The following is a 23,121-nucleotide window of genomic DNA, read 5'->3' as shown; positions in this document are numbered from 1 at the left end:
AAAATCGTGGAATTGCAACCCATGCCAAACTCTGAGATAAGTTCTAGAATTAATTGTGGTGCTGTGCTTTGAAATTTATTGCTTTTTTGTATGTTATCTCTCATAAAAAAGAAAGAAAAAAGTCGACTGTGACAATAAAAAAATATTTAAGCCCTCTAACCTCCTATATTATGGAGCAGCTAGAAGGAAAAATCTGAGAGGATCGTATGGTAGCCCATGACAAACTCTGGGATCTGTCCTGTAACTACTTGTTGAAGAATGCTTTGAAAACTATTGATTTTTTATTTCTTGCTTTGTATATATGTTATACTATACAACAAAAAAGTTAAAAAAGAAACAAAAACGGCCCTCACTGATACACAATAGATGGTCTTGAATGTCTGTTGAATAAATGTGAAATGTACATTTGTGGAAGGTATTTTCGTACTTAATTTTATTTTTATTATTTTTATACTTAAATATGAGAGAAACGCAGATCAGAATGTCAGTCTTTGCTTTGAAGCATATATGAAAGAATAATGGCCCAAAATAAAGAAGTTTCAAAAAATATGAAACACATATTTCAAGGCTATATGAAACCATATTTATAGTTAACTATAAATCACTATAAACTGGCTAGGTATCTTCTAAAATCTGGCTACTCAGAGAATAGTCCGCAGAGCAACAGGTAATACATGCTAGAAAGGCAGACTTTCAGATTTCTCCCCAAACCTACTGAATCAGATTCTGCAGTTTAACATGATTCCCGAGGAGATTCACAGGCACATTAAGAAGAAATGCTCTACCATTAAGAAGGTGAATGAAAAAATGCCAGCATAAAAAATGTTAGCTTTTCTTCATTTATTCAAAGAAGAAAAAGAATTTTTGCAAAGATAAGGTACTGGAAAATAAAAAGCTCGGAGTTTCCTAAAGGGCCACCCTCAAAATGGTCATTATCTCTTTAAATGTTCTCTGGTGGCACCTAGAGTGACCGTGGAAAAGCAAAGTAGTGCATTTTCATTCAGATCACTGAATATAGTAAATAAAGCAGCTCCATCTAAATCAATATTACTGGGAAATTATTTCAAGAATAATGTGTGTGATGAGAAAAATGTCACACTTCCTGAAATTTGCTTGTTTAAGCATCAAATCAGATTCTTCATGTGAGGTTAGGGGTAGAAGCCAAGGACATCAAAGGTAAATAAATTACTGATAAGAAAAAAAAAGTGCATCCAATCTTTTTGACAACTACTGTTTTCATCATATTTTCAAAGGGCTCTATTATCCAAAAACAGTTAAGATCAATGCTGCCAAAGTTTAAGTTTATTTTTTACTGTGAGATTTCCCCGGACCTTTAATATATTCATATATATATATATAGTGAGCTTCCAAGACAAGGATTTGGCAGTGTGAAGTGATTTTTACAAACTTTTCTGATTACAAGCTGTCCAAGTCTGAAACTGTTGTGTACCCCAGAAAAGCCATGTTTGTTGGGTGGTATCTTTTTGACTGTTTTCAAAGAGATGTGACCCACCCAATTGTCGGTACAACCTCCATACAGATGTGTCTCCACCCATTCAAGGTGGGTTGCTTAACAGGGCCCTTTAAGAGGGGACCATTTTGGCAAATGCTTCAGAAAGAGACCTCTGGAAATGAAGGAAGAAAGTCTTTTAAAAGAATTTGGAGAAAAAGCTAGGAGAAGTCACCATGTGCTTTTTCCCAGTTGACAGAGAAACCTCGGATGTCACTGGCCTTTCTTAAGTCAAGGCATCTTTCCCTGGATGCTTTAGTTTGGACATTTTTATAGCCTTAGAACTGTAAACTTATAACTTAATAAATTCCCTTTTTAAAAGCCATTTCATTTCTGGTATATTGCATTTTAGCAGCTTTAACAAACTAAAACACAAGCCTATAATACGTTGTTCTCAAGAATCAAATACTATCTCCTGGAACCTAAAACAACTTTACTTAAGGCCACAGACAAAAAAAAAAAAAAAAAACAACATAAAGAGACATACTCTAGCTATAATATTCCAGAATTTAATTAACAAGACTATTTTAACCTGGTACTAGACTTTAGAAGAAAGTCTAATTCTTCAAAATCAGTGAAAATTCTTCAAAAATCAGAAAACTTCTCTTGTATTTTTTTGTAAAGTGGTATCCAGTTAACACTACAAAGAGAACTTTGTTTTAAAACTCAATGGCAGGGCAGGCAACAGTGGCTCAGTGGCAGAGTTCTCACCTGTCATGCCAGAGACTAGGGCTCAATTCCCGGTGCCTGCCCATGAAAAAAACAAAAAACAAACAAAAATAAAACAAAAAAAATCTCAATGGCAAGATTCAATAAAATATGAGTTAATTTTTTACCATATTGACTAGAGTTTAGTTACAGTAGGACTGATAGCAAGCCTGTTTTAAAAGTGACTTCACCTATGTGATACATAAAAGACTGTACAGGCAATCCTCATTTTATTGCAATTCGCAGATACTGACTGCATTTTTTGCAAGTTGAAGGTTTGTGGCAACCCTGGGTTAAGCGAGTCTAATGGTGTCATTTTTCCAAAAGCATGTGCTCACTTCTTGTCTCTGAGTCACATTTTGGTAATTCTCACAATATTTCAAACTTTTTCATTACTATTAAATCTGTTAGTTATGGTGATCTGTGATGTTTCAGTTTTAATTATTTTGGGGCACCATCAACTACACCCTATAAGACACTGAACCTAAATGATAAATGTTGCATGTGTTCTGACTACTCCACTGACCAGCTGTTTCCCGTATCTCCCCCAACTCCGTGGGCCTCCCTATTCCTTTAAACACAACAATATTGAAACTAGGACAATAAATAAACCACAATGGCCTGTAAGTGTTCAAGCGAAAGGAAGAATCTTCATAGGGGTATAGCCGCCACAGATTGTGAATCCTCTGATGGATCTGGGCAAACTAATTTGAAAATGATCTGTAGAAGATTCACCATTCTAAATGCCATTAAGAATATCTGTGATTCAAAGGAGGAAGTCAAAATATCAATCTTAACAGGAGTTTGGAAAACAATGATTTCAACTTTCATGTCTGACTCTGAGGGGTTCAAGACTTCAGTGAAAGAAGTAACTGCAGATGTGGTGGATGGAAGTAGCAAGAGAACTAGAAATAGAAGTTGAGTATGAAGATGTAACTGAATTGCCAAAAATACCATGATAAAACTTATATGGATGAGGAGCTGTTTCTTATGGATGAGCAAAGAAAATGTTTTCTTGAAATGGATACTATTTCTGGTGAAGATGCTGTGAACATTAACAAAAGATTCAGAATACTACGTAAACTTAGCTGATAAACAAGAGGCAGGGTTTAAGAGGACTGACTCCGATTCTGAAAGTTCTGTAGGTAAAAATGCTATCAAAGAGCATCACATGTTACAGAGAATTCTTTCATGAAAGGAAGAGTCAGTTGATGTAGCAAACTTCATTGTCTTATTTTAAAAAATTGCCAGTTTCCCCAACCCTTCAGCAACTACCATCAACATAGAGGCAAGAGCCCCCACCAGCAAAGATTATGACTTGCTAAAGGCTGAGATGATGGTTAATATTTTTAGCAGTAAATATTTTTAAATAAGGTATATAACACTGTTTTACACAAAATGCTAGTGCACACTTAATAGACTTCAGTATAGTCTAAATATAACTTCTACATACACTGGGAAATCAAACTCATGTGACTCTCTTTATTGTGATATTGCTTTATTGGAGCGGTTTGGAACCAAACCTCCATTATCTCCGAGGTATGGCTGTAATGTATGTGGATGCACACATTTCTTTACATGAAACAATTAAGGCTCTAATCAAAAGTTATGACAAAAGTGTTGGATGCAAGATCAGGTATACTATTTAAAGAGAAAGAGGGAATAGTAAAAGATGGAGAATGGTCTATTTTTGAGTAACTGACAAGAGTTGGAGAACATCTTCTGAGCTCATAGTAATCACTTATACAGGAAACATTAAGAATTTTAAGAACCACAGAAGATAATGGCAAGTTCTGAGATATTTACAAAATCAAAGCCTATCTAAATGTTTTTGAAAAACAATCACAGAGATAACTAAAAATGACTTTGTTCAAGCAGGTCTGAAACTCCATCTGTCCATCTAACCATAATGAAATCAAATATATCAACATACTAGAGTAAGGTTGCCCAACATTTATATTAATCAACATTCAACAAATTTCGTTACTTACCAATATTTTTAACTCTGTTTTTCAGCTGAGTAGAATTTCTCTTCTTACTCTTTGATTTGGGAGTTTTATCTTTAGATGCCAGGCTGGCCTGGGCAGATGCTTTTCTTGTCTTGAATGTTTTAGTTACTGTTGTTGGATCTACTGGATCAGGCATACTGCTAAAGCTTTCTAATGATTCTTCATCAAACTGACGTCTTCTGCTGGTATCTAATTGATTTTTGCGATGACCATTTGTAGTTTTCTCTATAGGCACTGTAAATCCAGTCTTGATAAATGGTTTTTCTACTTCACCTTCTTGGTCATATAACCATGGTGATCTCCTGTTTTCTACCTCTTCTTCAGGCTGTTTTGGATTCCTGAAATAAGTTTTTATGAAATATAGTTATAGATTTCTGTATTTACAGAAAAGTCCAGATTAAAATTATTTATGCTTTACTAATGAGTAAATTTAAGTTAATAAAAGCATCAATGAGTTATAAAAATATTTTCACAAAAAATATGCATAAAATACATATCACTTAGGTTAAGGTACCAAACTACTTTAAACTTTATTTGTGCCCTTATTACTAAACCATTTTCAAAATGTTCCAAACCAAAGGACCTAGCATTCACTCTGGGAGAGAGTGGGAAAGAAAAATAACAAAAATAAACCACAAAAACACAGAGAAACAGCTGAGCTGAGAAAGAACTGTAGTAGATGACTTGGGAACTTACTTAAGAATGTAATTAATATTTAACTATAATTGGTAAAAACAATTGGTCATGCAACCAGTAATTTATTTCTCTATACATTATTATGTTTAGTTTAATTCTGGAGGTCTAAAATCATTTCCAAATTTTATCTCCTGAACACAGGCCTACCTTAATATGTGATTAAGTATTCACTGGTCCTCAAACTTTGAGGAAAAAACAGATAAAACAAAGGTTTGCAGGATTTCTCAGAACTTTTAATATGCCACTATTAGTAAATGCCTTCTATAAATACGGAGCTTTTGAAGTGCAAGATATCAAAACTATTTATCATGTAACTTGATACAGGCAACAGTGTTTCTAAAAACATAGTTTTAGAGATACTGATCTATAGAGTTTAAATCAAGACAAAGGTAAGCAAATTACTGACCTGGAGGACAAATTGAGCCTATAGCTTATTTCTGTATGGCTTGAGAGCTAAGAATTGTTTTTATATTTTTAAATGGTCAAAGAAAAAAAATAAAAAGAAGAAGAACAGTTTGGGAAACATGAAAATTACATGAAACTCAAATTTCAATGTCCATCAATAAAAGAATTTAAACTGAAACAAGTAAGTATAAGCAGAGTAAGGTTCATTTGTTTACATATGCTTACACACTACCTATGGCTGTTTTTGTGCTAAAATAGAGCAGAATGATGATAACCATGACCCTATGGCCTCCAAAGCCTAAACTGTTTACTCTCTGACCCTTTATAGGAAAAGTTTATTGATGCTTGCTGCTCAAGAGTACGATGTTTCAACTTATTTCCTTTTATCTTCAGTCATTAATTCAGGGAACCTATGATGGCTAAGATTTGAGGAGAATATGAGGTCTAATGTAAAGTAGGTCAAATGTCTAAGACAACTTTAGACATCCAGATTCATCCTAAAAAGTGATACAAATACCTAATGCAGGACAATAGATTTTATCAATTACATATAAAATATGGGCAATATTAAAATAGGTACCTTCTTGTAGGAAAGCTTACTTAGTGAGCTCTTTTTTTTGTACGTTGTACGGTGAAGGTCACATTCCATTTTTTTTTCCATGTGACTATCCCATTATTTCAGCTCTATTTGTTGAAAAAAAATTTTTTTCTTTGGAAGTGAACGGGCTGGTAATTGATCCTGGGTCACCCACACGGTAAGTGGGAATTCTTATCACTGAACTACCTTTGTACCCTCTTAGTGAGTTTTTAATCAATTTTTATTACTTGTAATCAAGATTCAACCATCATTTATAAATGGCAACTGTGCACTAAACACTGCATTATATTCGGATGACAGATATTCTTATAGAGTCACATTATATTTAATAGGAAAAAATGATGTGTAGGACAGATAAGAAAAGGAATCAACAAAGAGGGGTCAACCACAGGTTTCCTAGAGGTGAATAACCAAGTTAAATTCTAAGAGTTTTATTGGTTAATGGAGTCAAATAAACCAAAGTTCACCATTTAACAACTTAACATTTTTGAAATGGTAATTTAAGAGTTGGAAACATGCCTGGTCACACACCTAAAGGGAAATGTAATGCCAGTTATATATTTTTAAAGGCAGTAACAATGACAAAATCAGAGGTATCTGACAGATACAATAAATGTAAGGCTCAGTGGATTTCTATTTTTCATCCTTTTGAAAAGAGTTTTCTAAAGTCATAACAACAAAAAGGCTTATCAAAATGATTTTCTGCATTTTTATATAATCATTAAAAACTTTATCTAGCATTAAAACCAGAGGGCGGACAACGGTGGTTCAGTGGTGGAGTTCTCGCCTGCCATGCCAGAGAATTGTTTTTATATTTTTAAATGGTTCAATTCCCAGAGACTGCCCATGTGAAAAAAACAAACAAACAAGCCTAGAAAATGCTTGACCAGAGCCAATTCCATCAGTCTTTCACACAATTTGAGTCAAAAATTGTACCTGGGGAGATTAATATACTAAAAAAATAATGTGAAAAACAGGAAGAAAAAAATCTTTAACTATAATTGATATCAAGTATTATTAAAACTTCTCAGGTTAAAGTGGTTTTTAAAGTTTAACAGTCCTCAACATTATATTCAGATAAACTTTAGAAACTGAGTCTAATCAAGGGCTATGAAATAAAGGGACAACACTCAATAACAACTCTCCTCTAGCAGTTAATGTAGTTTCTAGTCCTGAGTCAGTGAACCATGATAGATATCAAATCAAAGGCAAAAGACATCTTATAGGTCAGGTTAAACTCTTCCAAATTGAGTTTCCCAGGACACGCTGGACCAAAACTTCTGGACTTCTCTTGCCCAAGATTAGCGGCAAGTATACATCTGAGTAACACGTAAAAAGATGTAAAAATTTCACATTCTCAACACTATCAAGCCAAACAATCAAAAACATCCTCCCTAACTGCATTTTCAAAGTACATATAATAACAAGTAATTATAAAAGTGATTTTTAAGCAAATAGTGGATTATGTTCACAGCCAAGTACCTTTGTTTCTCTGCTCCAACAGAGGAACTGCTTTCAAAAGGTTTTGGAAAAGCCATATATTCTGTTTTCCCAGAAGGATTCGGAGCTAATGGTTGCTGCTGTTCAGTGGGTGTAGAAATATTCTGAGAACAATCTCCAAAATTAGAAGGAAATAAAGGGCTGAAGTTCATACCTAATAAATAAAAGCCCAGGATAAGAGAAGAGTAGAAAAGTACCTCTAGCCTTATTATGCACCTAAAGGATAGCTTTGAATTAAACGTGCTGTTCTAATTGAACAAAACAAAAAACTGTCAATTAAAACTTACATTAATTTATTCAATTATTTATTTACCATTTTACCGATGAGAAAATAAGTTTAGAGTTAAATATCTAGTTAATGGAAGAACTGGTTAGACTTTGGGTCTGCATTTAACTCCAAAACTTAAGTTCTTTCTACTATAGTTGGGAAAGTAGAACATAATTAAATACTTAACACAGAGTGTTATATCAGAGGTCTCTGCAAAGGATCATAACAGTTTGGAGGAAAGGATAAAGGAAGGCTTCATAAAACTGAAGTAGTTTGTGAAGAATGGACAGTTTCTGCATAGGGTTGACAAGGGTAAGGAGAGCATTCAGTAAAAGGATCAGCATGTGCAATTTTGCATTATGTAAATGTCTACTTAAAACATGTCTGCCACCAATAATAATTGACATTCAAGAACTAAAAAGCATCTTAGTTTATAAAATGCCATTGTCCTTATAACCGTATTAAGAAAACATACTATACTAGTGGTCAATGAGGGGGAGGGGTAAGGGTTTTTGTATGTATGAGTCTTTTCTTTTTTATTTCTTTTTCTGGAGTGATGCAAATGTTCAAAAAAATGCTCATGGTGATGAATACACAACTATGTGATGATATTGTGAACCACTGACTATACACCATATATGGAATATTTGTATGAGTTTTATCAATAAAAAAAACATACTATAGTGTGTATGTGTGCATATATTCATAAAGCTCCCAATCCTATTTCGCTTACACATTTGTCAAACACTTTTAACTCCTCCTTCTACATCACTTACCTCATCCAAATGGTCACTTAAGCTAATCATACTATCTCCATAATCTCTCTTGAATTACTACTTTTTCTTTGCCCACACTGCCAATGCCTTAGGTCAGGCTATCATTCTTTCCCTAATATTACAGCAATAACTTTCTATTTGCCATCTATTATCTTAAGTTCCTTTCTTCTAATTTTTTCTCAACATTAACACTGTAATCTTTCTAAAACATAAATCTCATTTTACCTCCTTGCTCAAAATTATTGAATGGTTCCTTCTTGTCTTCAATAAAAAGCTAACCTGTTTTGCACAGCACAAAAGGTCTCTATTGCTCTTTTACAATTACTCCTCTGCTGCCTTGGCCCTAAATGCTAGGTACAATTAATTACCTCTAAATTATCTAAATGATAACTAGTTCATTACTTAAATAGTTCAACTGTTTAGATTTTTCCCTTGATTTCTCTAAAAATAAATTCTATTCATTTTTTACCTTAAATGTAACCTTTTCTGAGAAAGACAGATTTGCTGACAATCCCTTCCTCCAAGAAAGAGTAGGCCACTCACCTCATTGGCACCACTGTTATAGCATCCGTGGCACTGCACTGTTAGCATTTATTGCCATTCTTAGTATCCTCACTAGACTCTGAATTCCTCAAAGGATTAGTCTTACTTATCTTTGAATCCACAATAACTTATATAATGTCTGGTACATAATGGGTGCAGAAAAAAATAAATAAAAGCCCAAGTTAAAAATGTTTTACCTTTGGTCTAGTGTTTTATCTCCCTAACAAGACATGAAGTTCCTCTAGCCTCATTCATCTTTATTCTCCTACTGTTCTACATAGTGCCTGGCATACATGAGCCAACTGGATAGGTTAATCCCCTTTCCCTTTTTTTTAAAACTTTTTTTATTGCATAGTATAACATATATACAAAGCAAAGAAATAAAAAAGCAATAGTTTTCAAAGCAGTCTTCAAAGTGTGGTTACAGGATAGATCCCGGAGTCTGTCATGGGCTACCATGTGATCCTCTCATATTTTTCCTTCTAGTTGCTCCAGAATATAGGAAGCTAGTGGGCTTAAACACTTTATCATCATCACAATCAACTTTTTTTCCTTCTTTTTTTTGTGAACTATAACATATATACAAAAAAGCTACATATTTCCAAGCACAGCACCATGATTAGTTGCAGAACATATTTCAGACTTTGACATGGGTTACAATTTCACAATTTTAGGTTTTTACTTCTAGCTGCCCTAAAATAATGGGAACTAAAAGAGATATCAATTTAATGATTCAGCATTCACATTTCATTTGTTAAGTCCTATCTTCTCTGTATAATTCCACCATCACTTTTGATCTTTCCATGCCTCTCACTGGGTTTGTTTGGGTTATGTCAATTCTAAATTTTTGATACTGAAAGGGTCTGTCACTAATATGGGGTAGGGAGATAAAACTATCTGATGTTCTGGAGAGGCTGAGATCCCCTTTCCCTTTAATAAATAACTGCTGAATAAGGTATAAGTTCAAGCAATTATTTATAAGTAGTTTAATTTCATTGACAACCACATTAAGCATTATAAAGAATCAACATAGAAGAGTTTAAAACATCCTTTGCAAACATTCCATACCATTCCAAAAGAGGCTATTAAAAATCCATACAACTTAACTACTTGTTAAAATGTACTTGGAAATTTATTGCTTATTTGTATGTATGTTGTATTTCACAATAACAAAAACATCAAAAATAAATAAATAAAAATATATATAAACCAACAAAAAAACAGGAATGAAGTATTGTTACATTCAACATGGATGACCCTTGAAAACATGCTAAGTGAAATAAGCCAATCACAAAATGTCACATGAGTTCATTCAATGTGTCCTCAACAGGCAAATTTAGAGACAAGAAGTAGCTTAGGATTGGAGGGGAGGACAGGGAAAATAGGGGGTAACTGCTAAAGGGCATGAAATTTTATTGGGGAGAGATGAAAATGTTCTAAAATTTTGATGGCTGCAAAACTCTAAGAATATACTAAAACCACTGAAATGTACACTCTAAATGGGCGAACTGTGTGGTATGTGAATTGTATTTCAATAAAGCTGTTACAAAAATAAAGTGAGCAGAGAAAAAAATCCATACAACATACTCTGTTCTATAACTACTTGTTAAAATGTACTTGGAAATTTACTGCTTTTTTGTATATATGTCATACTTCACAATAAAAAAAAAAGTTAAAAATAAAAAATAAATTTAAAAATCCATATATCAGGGGGTGGTGCAATGGCGGCTCAGTGACAGAATTCTCACCTGTCATCAGAGACCCGGGTTTGATCCCCAGAGCCTGCCCATGCCAAAAAAAAAAAAAAAAAATCCATACAACAGAAAAAGCGACCAGACTTTGACTTGATAAATGAATAAAGCTGATCTGGATAGGACTAAGGTACATCAGAATACAGGGTAAAGGATGTTATTGTCCATATTCTAAAATTTCAACTTCTGTGTGAGATCCAAGGAAGAGATGTTTATCTGGGGCAGAATTTTTATTTTGGGTAGTACATTTCCTAATTTAACTTGTATCATCAGTTTAGTTGAACACCGTAAGTACATGGAATCTTGAATAGGGCATAAGATTTTATAGGCTTGTCCAAGTTCGTGTGATGCCTCAGTACCTGGGCAGTGAATAAAGAAGAATTTGCAAAGTCCCTGTGAGGGATTGGGGAGAAAGGAAGAAAGAAAGAAAGGATGGTGAATTCCCCATCTGGAGAATTTCTGATATTCTCCCAAGCAGTGGGGACAACCAAATCAGTAAGCCAAGCCTCGATCTTGTGGTTCGCCCCTATGAAAACTATTCTTGCAAAGGATAGGCTAAGCCTACTTAAAATCTGGCCTAAGAGTCACCCCCAGAGAACCTCTTTTGTTCTCAAGATGTGACCTCTGTAAACCAACTCAGCAGGTGAACTCACTGCCCTCTGTCCCCTACATGGGATATGACTCCCAGAGAGTAAATCTCCCTGGCAATGTGGGACAGAAATCCCAGAATGAGACTGAGAAAGCCTTCTTGACCAAAGAGGGAAGACAGAAATGAGACAAAATAAAGTTTCAGTGGTTGAGAGATTTCAAACATAGTTGAGAGGTTATCCTGGAGGTTAATCTTATGTATTCTATAGATATCCCTTTTTTGTTTATGGTGTATTGGAGTGGCTAGAGAGAAGTAACTGAAATTGTTGAGCTGTGTTCCAGTAGCCTTGATTCTTGAAGACAATTGCATATAACTTTTACAATATGACTGTGGGATTGTGAAAACCTTGCTATTGCTTTTATCCAGGCTACGGACTGATGAGTAAAATATGGATAATAAATAAATAAACAATATGGGGGACAGAGGGGAAAATAAATTCAGTGGATGGAAATATTAGTGGTCAATGAGAAGGGGTAAGCAGTATGGGATATATGAGTTTTTTGTTTTTTCCTTTTATTTCTTCTTCTGGAGTGATGCAAATGTTTTAAAAAATTATCATGGTGATAAATACAAAATTATATGATGATATCGTGAGCCACTGATTGTACACCATATATGGAATGCATGTGCATGAAGATCTACAATAAAAGTATTTTTAAAAAATTCTGTACAACAGACAAATGATATTCTCAAACACTTCACATTTATTTCTTTTCTCTTTTGATTTGTAGTCACTTACCTGGTGCAAATGATGAAAAATTAGTAAATCCAGGTAGGTTAAACAAATTTACAGGCTGTGTTGGGAAGCTGAAAGGATAAAATAAACTGGGAGAAGAAGAGTGTGATGCACTGCTGCCTCTTTCCTTGCTTCCAGGTTTTTCTGGATGCTGATTTTGTTGGTGCATAAGTTCATTTAACATTTGCTTCAATCTACAAAAATTTAAGTCAAAACTTAAATATCATTTAACATTACCATCTATTTAAAATACATTCAAGAAAGAATATGTGAAAGAAATGATTCAATAAACATGCAGAAGACTAATGCTCTAATTCTTAGTATAAAAATATTCACTTGTGCTGCAGGTTTAACTCAATAAACCACCATATGAACCAAGAACTGAACTTAGCATTTCAATCGCCTAGTAGAGATAATTAGAGCAAACTCATTCTTCCGGTTGCTGTTTATAGCTTTATTATGCCGTAATTTACATATCCTATATCAATTTACCCAACATAAGAGGACAGTTAGATGATACAAATGTTTAAGAACAAAAATCAAGTGCACAGTATTAAAAGGGAACACTGGCAAATGACCGCTTACAAAATTCTCAGGTGACAGATGAAGGTGAATATCCAAACATGAAATTTGGCTTATATTCTTTTCTCCTAGAGATAATTGTAAATCCCTCATTCAGTTTTAGCACTTACTATACAGAATCAGTATTTCTAAGGAACAGATTACCTTTGAACATTATTCTGCTGCCATGTTAGCTGCGTATAGCACTGGTTCAACTGGTGCATTATAAGGTGTACTTGAGGAGATCCAACATTGCTGGGCATAACACTGTAAGGACCCGTGAGAAGAGTCTGCAGTAGGCAAGAGAGAGTCTACAGACAGAAAAAATTGGTGTTAAATATATATTTACAATGACATGACAAAAATTCATTTTACTTCCAAACAACAAAGAAGCTTAAAGTAAAATGCACTTTAATAATAAACTTCACCTGCTGGTCTTGCATCAAAGTCTGACAAATACTGACACTGAAATCAAGTTGTTTCTTTAGCTGATTGATTTGCTCTTGCCATTGCTCCTTCTCTTCTACGTAAGAGAGTTCTGACACCCAACGAAGGTTTTCTTGGCGTTGCATGCTGATATTCTGTTGCCTTGTCTTAGCTAAAGGACGGTAATTTCCATCTGCTGAAAAAGGGCGACTGTTCCTCCATCTAATACAAAATATAAAGTACTAGGTCATCATAATTTGGCTTTTAAAATCTGAAAATAGAATCCTGAAACCCTGGCCCACAAACCAGTTTCTCTTTTTTAGTTCAAAGGACTTATAAAGTTTGGAAAACAGTAGGGGGAGAAAAACTCCAAATTTCTAGCCTTATGCAAAGATCATTTTTCTATTTCTTTCCAGCTTTATTTTCATTTGTTTCTTCACAGGAGTGTCCATACAATTCTGTATTCTGCAGAATATTACATTATATTCATTACATAAGCGTTTTTCCATTCCTCACACTTTAAGTTCATCCACAATTAACATTCCATTATCAAGTGGAACTATCACAGTGCACTTAAATCATCTTTCCTTAACAAGTCATTGTTCCTATTATAAATAACAATGCAAAAAATGCCTTTGTTGACAGACCTTTTTCAATACTTAGGATTTTGCCTTTCTGATCCAGCTAGCTGGTAGCTATCACAGTGACATTTCAAATCAAGCAAAAAATTAAAACACTGAAACTAACCTATTTTTAGTTTCCTTTACATTGTAGGAATTATGATTCACACTGTTAGGAGGATACATAGAAAAGCTGTCATTAGAACTGGCATCTTGCTCCTCTTCTTCCTCCTCTTCATCTGTCCGAACAATTCCTTCAGAAAGGTAACCATCTTCATCTCCTTCTTCTTCATCTAGTGCACACTGGGTAGAACCTCCCCAAGTTGCCACTGTTCTAATGATTAAGAGAAATAAGACAGAGATCATTCTGGAGATGATATCAATATTTTACCACCTACTATGAACCAGGAATTACACCAAATATGTGTGTGTGCGTTTGTATATAAACAACCTATTCTAATTTTAGTAACTTTATGAGCTGGGTGGTAGGTACTCTTCCTATTGCTATTATACAGAAAATATTTAGTCTGCCTTTGACAAAACAATTTTTAAATAAATTAAACAGTCATCATATTCTCTGAACTTTTTTCTTAAACTGAGCCTCTCTCAACTTTCTTCCACTCTTCCTTGGGTTTTGGTTTTCTAGATCAGTGCTTTTTACAACAGAATTTTCCCCAATAGTGGTAATGAGCTGTATCTGTGCTATTCAATAGAGCAGCCACTAGTCAAACACAGCTGAGCATGTAAAATGTGCCTAGTGAGATTCAGAAAATGAGTTTTTCATTTTGCTAAATTTTAATTTAAATGGCTACATTTATCGAATGGCTGAAATACTGGGCAGGACAGTTCTAGACCAATGGTTCTCAAACCTAGACCCTCATCAAAATCATATAAAGAACTTTAAAAGTACACATGTTTTATACCTAGAAATGAATAAAATATTATAGATATAGTTTGATCAATAAAATGCATGTTGGGATGCCAAAAACAGGAAAAGTCCTTCTAACAGGAGGAAAGAAGGAGTACAAATTTTGTTACAGAAATGCCACTGGAAGATATCAAAAGGTAAAGTCACAACAAATTTGGATTTCAACATTCTAGATCTAAACATTACTACATAAATAAGTAAATAATTGATTTTACTGATGAGTAATAGTTACAGAAATGTTCTAAATTTGGAAATCTCATCAAACAATGAAATCCTAAAAACTAAATGTTTATATAAAATGCTTAAAAACATCATGTTGGTCAATTGAAGTAAAAAAAAAAAAAGTAGTGCTTATTTCTGGACTAACAGAAAAGCATTATATAATTTTAAGCACATTTTTTATAAGCTTAAAACTAAGAAAATAAGACTCGCATGCACAAGAAAATGCATCATCACCATATGACCAAGTACACAATAAATAAAACACATGAGAGCGAAAACTGATGCCATGAGAAGTCAGAACAGAATTAGGGTCAGTTAAATTAAATCACAAAGGTGGTACTTAAAACTAGTCTCACTGAACAGACTGCGTTATGGCACGAAGGAAAAATTATACTGATTATATCATAGGCCTTACATAGATGACGATTAAAAAATGATTTAAACAACTCTTACTTTTCTGTTCTACTTTGTTGAGGAGTACAAAGGTTCTCAGATCCATCACTTCTGACTGAAACAGCAATTGGAGATGCAGCTTCTGCCAGACCTTGCCTTCTCTGATGTTCAGCCATCAGAGCTTCAAGCTGTTTTCTTCTCTGTCGCAGCTCTTCCCTTAACATTTCATGTCTTCGCATTTCTGACCACAACTTTAAAAAAAAAAAAAAAGAGTGTAAAGAGTAAACATTAGGATTTCCTTTAGCCGTAAAATATAACAGGATAATATCATTGTCAGTATAAACAAAGCTTCCTATTCTCACTCTACCCTTCTATACTGAGAGCAATAAATGTCAAAATAATTTTAGCAATAAATAACTTAGACAAGCATTACTTCTTAATGAAAATAGAAATACCCAAAAATATTTCACGCACTATTTTTAAAAAGTTGTTTTCTACAAATCATACAGAAATAAAATGCCCAAATGATAGGTCTTTCTAACTGAAATGATTACTATTTATTGCAAACACTCCTTAGATATACTTCTGCAAATATCTGCTAATAAAAAGCAAGATTACTTTGCTGCTGGACATTATTTAGGTTGGAGACAAAAAAAGGATTAGAAATAGAAAAGGTAAAAGTCTAGAAAATAACTTCATTATTTTTGGAAAAAAATTTTCTTCCCCCCAGTTTTAGAAAAAAATAGTCTACAATTTTAAAAAGTTTCAGAGACACTTACTTTTCCTTCTTAAAATATGACTTAAGATTAATTCCAAAATGAGAGTACAAAATACCTCATTATCCACTACTGAAGAATCTTCAGGCTCAAACACAGATTTACTTGCGCTGGTTTCATTTTCATTAACAGTTGGGGTTGAAGTAATAGCTGGCACATACTTTCCGGTGGGACAATTAGTCGCACTAGTGGCTGACAGCTAAAAGGGATTGGTAATAAAAATCATTATGAGGAATTAAACAATTATGTTAATTTCATAAAACATTATTTCTATTTCCCTAGGTCTGTAGTGCCATGATTCTTAATATATTTCTACTAGACCCCAATTCCTGTCATTATCCTAAGAAAATTATATGAAGAAAGATGAAAACACAGGCTAAAGTTGATAGGTAGTAACACCTAGGAACAACAGCATTAATAGGTGAAAATGTAATTATGGAAAACGTAATCATGAAGCCAACTGTGCCAGTTTGAAAATATTATGTGCCCCAGAAAAGCCATGCTTTAAGCCTAATCCAGTCTTCTGGGAGTAGCTGTTTCTTCTATCCCTGTTTCAGCACTATAGGCTGGGAAATTTTGATTAGATTGTCTCCGTACAGATGTGGCGCACCCAACTGTGGGTGTGACCTTTTGATCAGATGCAGATGTGACTCTACCCATTCCAGGTGGGTCTTGATTATTTTACTGGAATCCTTTAAAAGAGGAAACATTTTGCAGAAATGACAGAGCAGACAAACTTCAGAGCAGAGCTGACAGGCAGAGAACAGATATGGATGCCTGGAGATGCATGGAGCCCAGCAGACATTACCGTGAGGTGGTAAGCAAGCCAGAACCTGGAGAGATCCAAGGGAAGTGAAGAGATGAAAGCCAGCCCTGGAGAGGCAAAGTGAGGAACCCCCACAGGAACAAAGGCTGAAACCAACAAGCATAGGAGCAAGGGACCAGAAGATGTCAGCCACGTGATTTCCCAAGCCTTTCTTGAATGAAGGTAACCTCTTGGTGGTGCCTTAATTTGATCACTTTCACTTTCTTAGAACATAAACTTGTAACTTATTATATTCCCCTTTTGTAAAAGCCGTTCCACTTCTGGTATATCACATTTTGGCCGCTAGCAAATTGGTATACACCAACTCTGGTATACACTTAAAAAAAAATTCCTCTGGACATTATTTAGGTTGGAGACAAAAAAAAGGACTAGAAATAGAAAAGGTAAAAGTCAAGTGTTATGTGAGATATTTCATGTGTTTCTTTTTTGAAATAAACCTGGCTGAAGAATAAAGCTAACCAACACATTTTAGGAAAAGGTGAAAAAAAAGAAAAGATTTTCTCCCACTTAAACTCTACAATCTCAGTTATGTGATATGATCAAAGGTCTGCTCATTCTCAAAGACCCATGATAGGGGACCAACTGATAAACAAATGCACATACAGTTACCATTCAGACTACACAAACAATATTTCAATTATGTTCCTTTAATAACTCATGATGACTTCAGGAAATTATTTAATTTTAGGCCAGTAAAAGAAAGATAGAAATGTTGGTCCATAATTGCAAAATTCAAACCAGAATATTTTAATATAATAAATCTTTATGAATACTTATGTTATGTATCTATGGGTACCTAGCCCAACAAGCACACAAATAAAAAATCAGAGCCAATTCAATGTGTTATCTTTCACAATTAGATCTATATCACTAATATCTTTCATTAATCATAAAAATTAGTAGATAGATATCTGCCATATCAATACTGGAAAAAGACAGAGAATTTTCAGCTAACATTAACTTTTTGGGGGGTGGAATGGGGGGGGTGCAGTGCATGTTCTGGGAATTAAACCCAGGTCTCCTCATGGAAGGCAAGCATTCTACCACTGAACCACCTGTGCACCCTATATTAAATTTTAAACATGTTTTTTCAGATGGAAAGAAATTCATTTCAAAATTACCTGTAAGTCAGGACATGCCTTTTGCAGTGCTTGAATTTTCTCTTGAATCTCAATTAGTTTCTTTCTTTCTTCCTGCAATTGTTTGAGCTCTCTCTGTTGCTGTTGCAGTTTAGCCTCATAAAATTTTTCTCTATAATTAAATTGACGTTATATATTGGTGGATGCCAGTAAAATCTGACAACAGTATTAACAAGAGTACTAACTGAGCACCTTCTCTATAACAGGCACTAGATTTTTATTAATCAGAGGTAAAAAATTTAACATACCTTGCCTTTTCATTTACTCCAGCATCTTTCTGTGCTTTATTGGTATTTCCTCTAGTGTTATTTGGATTTTGTTTAGTGTCTTCTTCTGCTGGGTAGAAATCATCCAAGTTTGAAGTATTGGCAGAGATAACTCCTTGATCTGCATCATCATCCTAAAATAGCACAATCATATTAAAACAATCTTGATATATAAGCATATTACCCAATTAGTATCTTAAATACATACACTAGTCTTTAAATTGTATGTAAACATGAAAAAAAAATCAAAACAGTAAAAAAAAGCACACAATTTTTATTTAAAGAACATTAAAGTTCATCCTCTACTAATGACAGGAAATGAAGTAATAAAATCAATACTAGCACATTTAAAATTTGGGTTCCCAGTTACCAAGTAGTGACAGAAATTAAGTACTTTTATATTGACCAGCTAATGAGCTACAGTATCTTAAAATATAACCAAAAATAACTTACTCAAGTATACGAAGATAAAAATATTTATATAATTAGAGCTAGGAATCTCAGAGCAATGCCAAATTATAATGAATTCTTGGTATTACATAAATTTTCTTAATATACAACTTTTACATTAAATACAAATACTCAATGTCTGTTGTCAATTGCTCTGCTTAAATTTTCCCGTTTCTCCACTGTGGAGAAATAAGCACCAATACTCAGAAAACAAAAGATAATGAGATGTAAAGGTATCTCAAATCTGTCATGATACTGGAAAACCAAACAAAATTCCTATCTTATTAAAAGCAAATCCACATTTTCTGTTGAAATCAATGTACTTTAAATATGGGGGAGGGGCAGAGAAACTCTTTTGTTGCTCAGATGTGGTCTCTCTCTAAGCCAGCTTGGCAGGTGAACTCACTGCCCTGCCTCCCTATATGGGACCTGACTCCCAGGGGTATAAATCTCCCTGGAAACATAAGACCTGACTCCCAGAGACGAGCTGGAACCTGGCATCACTGGAATGAGAAAGCCTTATTGACAAAAAGGGGGAAGAGAGAAATGAGACAAACAGATTCAGTGGCTGAGAGATTTCAAACAATAAAAAGGTTATGCATTATTTAGATATCCCTTTTTAGTTTAAAGTGCATTGGAGTGGCTGGAGGGAAGTACCTGAAGCTGCTGAACTGTGTTCCAGCAGCCTTGGTTCTTGAAGAAGACTGTATAACTATACAGCTTCTACAACGTGACTGTGTGATTGTGAAAACCTTGTGTCTGATGCTCCTTTTATCTGGGGTAAGGAGAGTTGAGTAAAAAAAACAAAAAAACAAAAATAAGGATAAAAAAATAAATAGTATGGGAAGATAAAGGGTAAAAACTGGGTGGACTGAAATATTGTGGGTCAATGGAAGGTTAGGGGTATGGGATGTATGAGTTCTTTTTATTTATTTTTCTGAGTGATGCAAATGTTCTAAAAATGATCGTGGTGAAGAATATACAACTATGTGACGATACGTGAGTCACTGATTGTATAATATGGTTGGACTGTATGCGTGCAGATATTTCTCAAAAAACATATATAAAAAAGAATATATGCGTGATTAAAAAAAAAAAGGGAGGGGGAAAAAACTCCTGCATTTTCTTGAAAACATTTAACTCTTCACACTCTATATGTGCTCATGTTCTTTCTGAAGACCTCAAATGAAACATTTGGAAATATCATTCTAATAACACTTTATAGAGTTAAGCTGACCCTTAATCCTAAAACTGATGAATTTTAAGTTTGTAAAGTTGATATTATTCTGGCCTTTGAATCTATCTAAAAACGAATTCAATCACTACTGACATGGTCAGTAAAATTAGGAAAAAACTCAATTGAAAATGAAGAAAAAAGAAGAGCTGTCTAATGAGCTCTTCACACACAAAAAAAGGGGAAAAATTTGAAAAAAAAAAAGCATAACTACCTGAAGTTTCAGACGGTAATATGAGAGTGCCTGAACAACTGAAATGATATAAACATCAACACAAACAGAAGCTGATAAAGTAACTGGCAAAAGTGTTTTCATTTTATCATATTTTGCATCACAGATGAAGGAACTAAATATGATGGATGTCTGGAGACTTAAAAGAAACATACAATTTCATAAGCATCTTTACGTTAATTTCTATAAGCTAACCTAATGGTGTCGGTGAACCTAATCCTGATAGAGTGACAAGAGTTTCAAATAAAAGCAAAGGAAAGTAAAAACATTCTACAGTCTTTCTAAGAGCATACTGATGCAAATGCATAGAAAAAGGTCTAGCAAAACACAATTTGTAACCTTTACAGAAAATGGATTATGAACAGACAGCAAGAGGGAGTTCACTAATGTTGACTTTTTTATAAACAATGAGAATACATTCATCCTTTACTTCAAAATAAGTAGCATTTCAAAAGCTGTGACGAAAACTAGTTTTTTTCATCCACAATGAAAACGGTTTTTCTATACCTTTATAAAATGTGGTTAGTTTTAAAAAAGCTTCTCTAGAAGATATTTCAATAATGAAATATCTGGGAATAAACTATGGATATAGTACAGATGAAGAGGATGAAAAGGACTGAATTTTTAAAACTTAAGTCACTTCTGTTGCTTAAGATGAAGGACAGTTTACCTAGTAAATTGCAAAAAGCTAAGTCTTTCTATCAGTCAATAAAGAAATGTTAACAACATAATATTATGTTCATATAGATTGACCACTTTTTATTTAAAATTTATGACTGATAGTTCAAATTTTACTTATTTGACCATACAGAATATAACAACATGGTTTTTCTTTTACATCAAACTGGTTTAAGATCTCAGGCTCTGACTATAGTCAGAATTCTGGCTCTGACAGTTATATAAACTTGGGCAATTGAGTTAACACCATTCAATCTGTTTAATACCTACACCTCACTGAGATGTTCTCAATGATGTGATACATGATATAAGGCAGGAGTCATCAGCAAACCAGAGCCTGTGGGTCCAATATACCTGAACCACATATTTTTGTAAATAAAGTTTTACTGGAAGACAACCATGCTCATTTGTTTACCTATCATCTATGCCTGCTTTCAGACATAAACTCTAATATTTATTAACTGGCCAAACAGAAAAAAGTTTACCAACACCTGATATGAAGCCTGTTAAGGTGCTAGACATTTAAACCTGGCATATAGAAAGAACTCAATCAACATTTACTAGTCTAATGACATGAAGATTATGAAATACATACACAAATTTGACTTCACAAGTAAGACTTTACTATGTGAGAAGTACTAAAAAAAAAGATGTACTTACCTGAACCATAGCAACAAGATCTTGTAACTGTTTAAGTTTCTGTTTTGCAGCCATAAGCCTATTGATCTTCTGTTCAAATTCAGCATCTCCTGGAGCCTCATCAACCAGACTACTTCTATGACTAGATAATGAAGCTCCACTAACTCCCTCCTCTTCTGCTTCTTCCTCCTCTTCCTCATCATCTTCACCTTGTGCAACATGAACTCTCTGATCTCCTTCTCTATTAAATCGACAATCTGCGGAAACATTTATCACTGATATTAATAATTTTTAATAAACTTAAGAGGACTATTAAGGAAAGAGAATCCACTTCCTAAGAATAATATGGCAGAATTATCCATAGATACAGTCAATCATACCTAGGGAAGGCATGTTTAGAGCCCTTATGTTGGCAGTAGATCTGTTGTTAATTTCACAATTAGAATTAATTGATCGCCCATCTCTATTATTAGAAACACACTGTGCATTAGTATTACTATTTACTTCATTCCAGGTGGCAGCTACTTGTGGATTTCTAAAAGAAAGAAAACATACTGAGTTTACTTAAAGTAAAAAAAAATCAAGTTTTTGAATTACTGATAAAATAAGTCCAACTAAAAACCTGTCTTTTTCCCCATTTAAATTCAAACTCTGAATAATGAGTTTCTCCTTTTCATAACTTCTTCTATGTGCTTTTGGAAAATTTTAGAATACCTGAAAAAGCAAAATTACATCTAAAAGATGTAGGAAAATGTTACCTATAATTTATCTACATTTAATCTAACAAATTCACTGAACTACTGTACTCAATACTTCCATATTTGTCCAGTGAACACAGCATACCATTGGGACCTTTTTTCATAGGACCATTATAACTACATGTAAGAGCAGACTTACAGGGGAAAAGCTCTAATAAAGGCAAACAGTGAGCATTCTTTCGAGTATTTTTTTCCATGTTAAAAGTATTAGGTTAGCATGGATATGTTAAAAAATCAAACTCAAAGAAAGTTCTTACCGAATGTTAGTAACAGGTTCAGAATTTTCACGTTCAGAGTCATATTCTGACTCTTCCGTTTCTTCATCTTTTGTGTTTTCATTTACAGCATCTGTCATCATATCTGATGTTTGTTCATAATAATGAACTAATTCTCTCAGTTCATTCAATCTCTTTCGAACTTCATTTAACTTCCTGGTAAACAAAAAATATAATATTTATACCCATTTTAGTAAAAGAAAGTTTTGGTTATTTTCATATACTAGCAGCCAAAACAAACAAAATTTAAACTTGGTCAAATATCTAGGAGGTATGACCATAATGATAAGTTTAATTTCAAGTGTGGCTTAATTAAAATTGCAATACTTTATTTTCATGTATTATATGTTGAGGACAAATAACATAAGAAAATAAATCTCAATTTAATTATTTTAAGTAGGTATAAATGTTAAAAAGCATAAAACTCAATGTTAAAATATTCCTAAATTTCTTAAGTACCAAAAGCATGAAGTGCCAAACATCCAATTTAAATACTCTCTCTTAGGCAAATCAGATATGCAGGACATTATTGAGCATTTACAGAACGTT

The 23,121-nt window shown here is 33.8% G+C and overlaps 1 protein-coding gene across 12 annotated transcripts in view; it reads right to left on the bottom strand.

The window, feature by feature from the left end:
• PCM1 (pericentriolar material 1) overlaps nt 1-23,121 on the bottom strand; it is a 111,018-nt gene that overhangs the window by 35,745 nt on the left and 52,152 nt on the right. For all 12 annotated transcript variants that reach the window (XM_077144589.1, XM_077144594.1, XM_077144585.1 and 9 more), the window contains 13 exons: nt 22,555-22,728; nt 21,920-22,074; nt 21,561-21,796; nt 18,289-18,440; nt 18,023-18,152; nt 16,134-16,274; nt 15,360-15,550; nt 13,884-14,090; nt 13,139-13,358; nt 12,876-13,021; nt 12,153-12,343; nt 7,409-7,580; nt 4,210-4,565 (listed from right to left, as the gene is read on the bottom strand). In XM_077144589.1, the coding sequence (XP_077000704.1) occupies nt 4,210-4,565; nt 7,409-7,580; nt 12,153-12,343; nt 12,876-13,021; nt 13,139-13,358; nt 13,884-14,090; nt 15,360-15,550; nt 16,134-16,274; nt 18,023-18,152; nt 18,289-18,440; nt 21,561-21,796; nt 21,920-22,074; nt 22,555-22,728 (2,471 nt within the window). The remainder of the gene's footprint in view (nt 1-4,209; nt 4,566-7,408; nt 7,581-12,152; nt 12,344-12,875; nt 13,022-13,138; nt 13,359-13,883; nt 14,091-15,359; nt 15,551-16,133; nt 16,275-18,022; nt 18,153-18,288; nt 18,441-21,560; nt 21,797-21,919; nt 22,075-22,554; nt 22,729-23,121) is intronic.

This window comes from Tamandua tetradactyla, chromosome 26 (assembly GCF_023851605.1).
Source record: "Tamandua tetradactyla isolate mTamTet1 chromosome 26, mTamTet1.pri, whole genome shotgun sequence".
NCBI classification, from domain to species: domain Eukaryota; kingdom Metazoa; phylum Chordata; class Mammalia; order Pilosa; family Myrmecophagidae; genus Tamandua; species Tamandua tetradactyla.
Note: the sequence above shows the minus strand (reverse complement) of the source record. Positions and strands in the feature narration are given on the sequence as shown.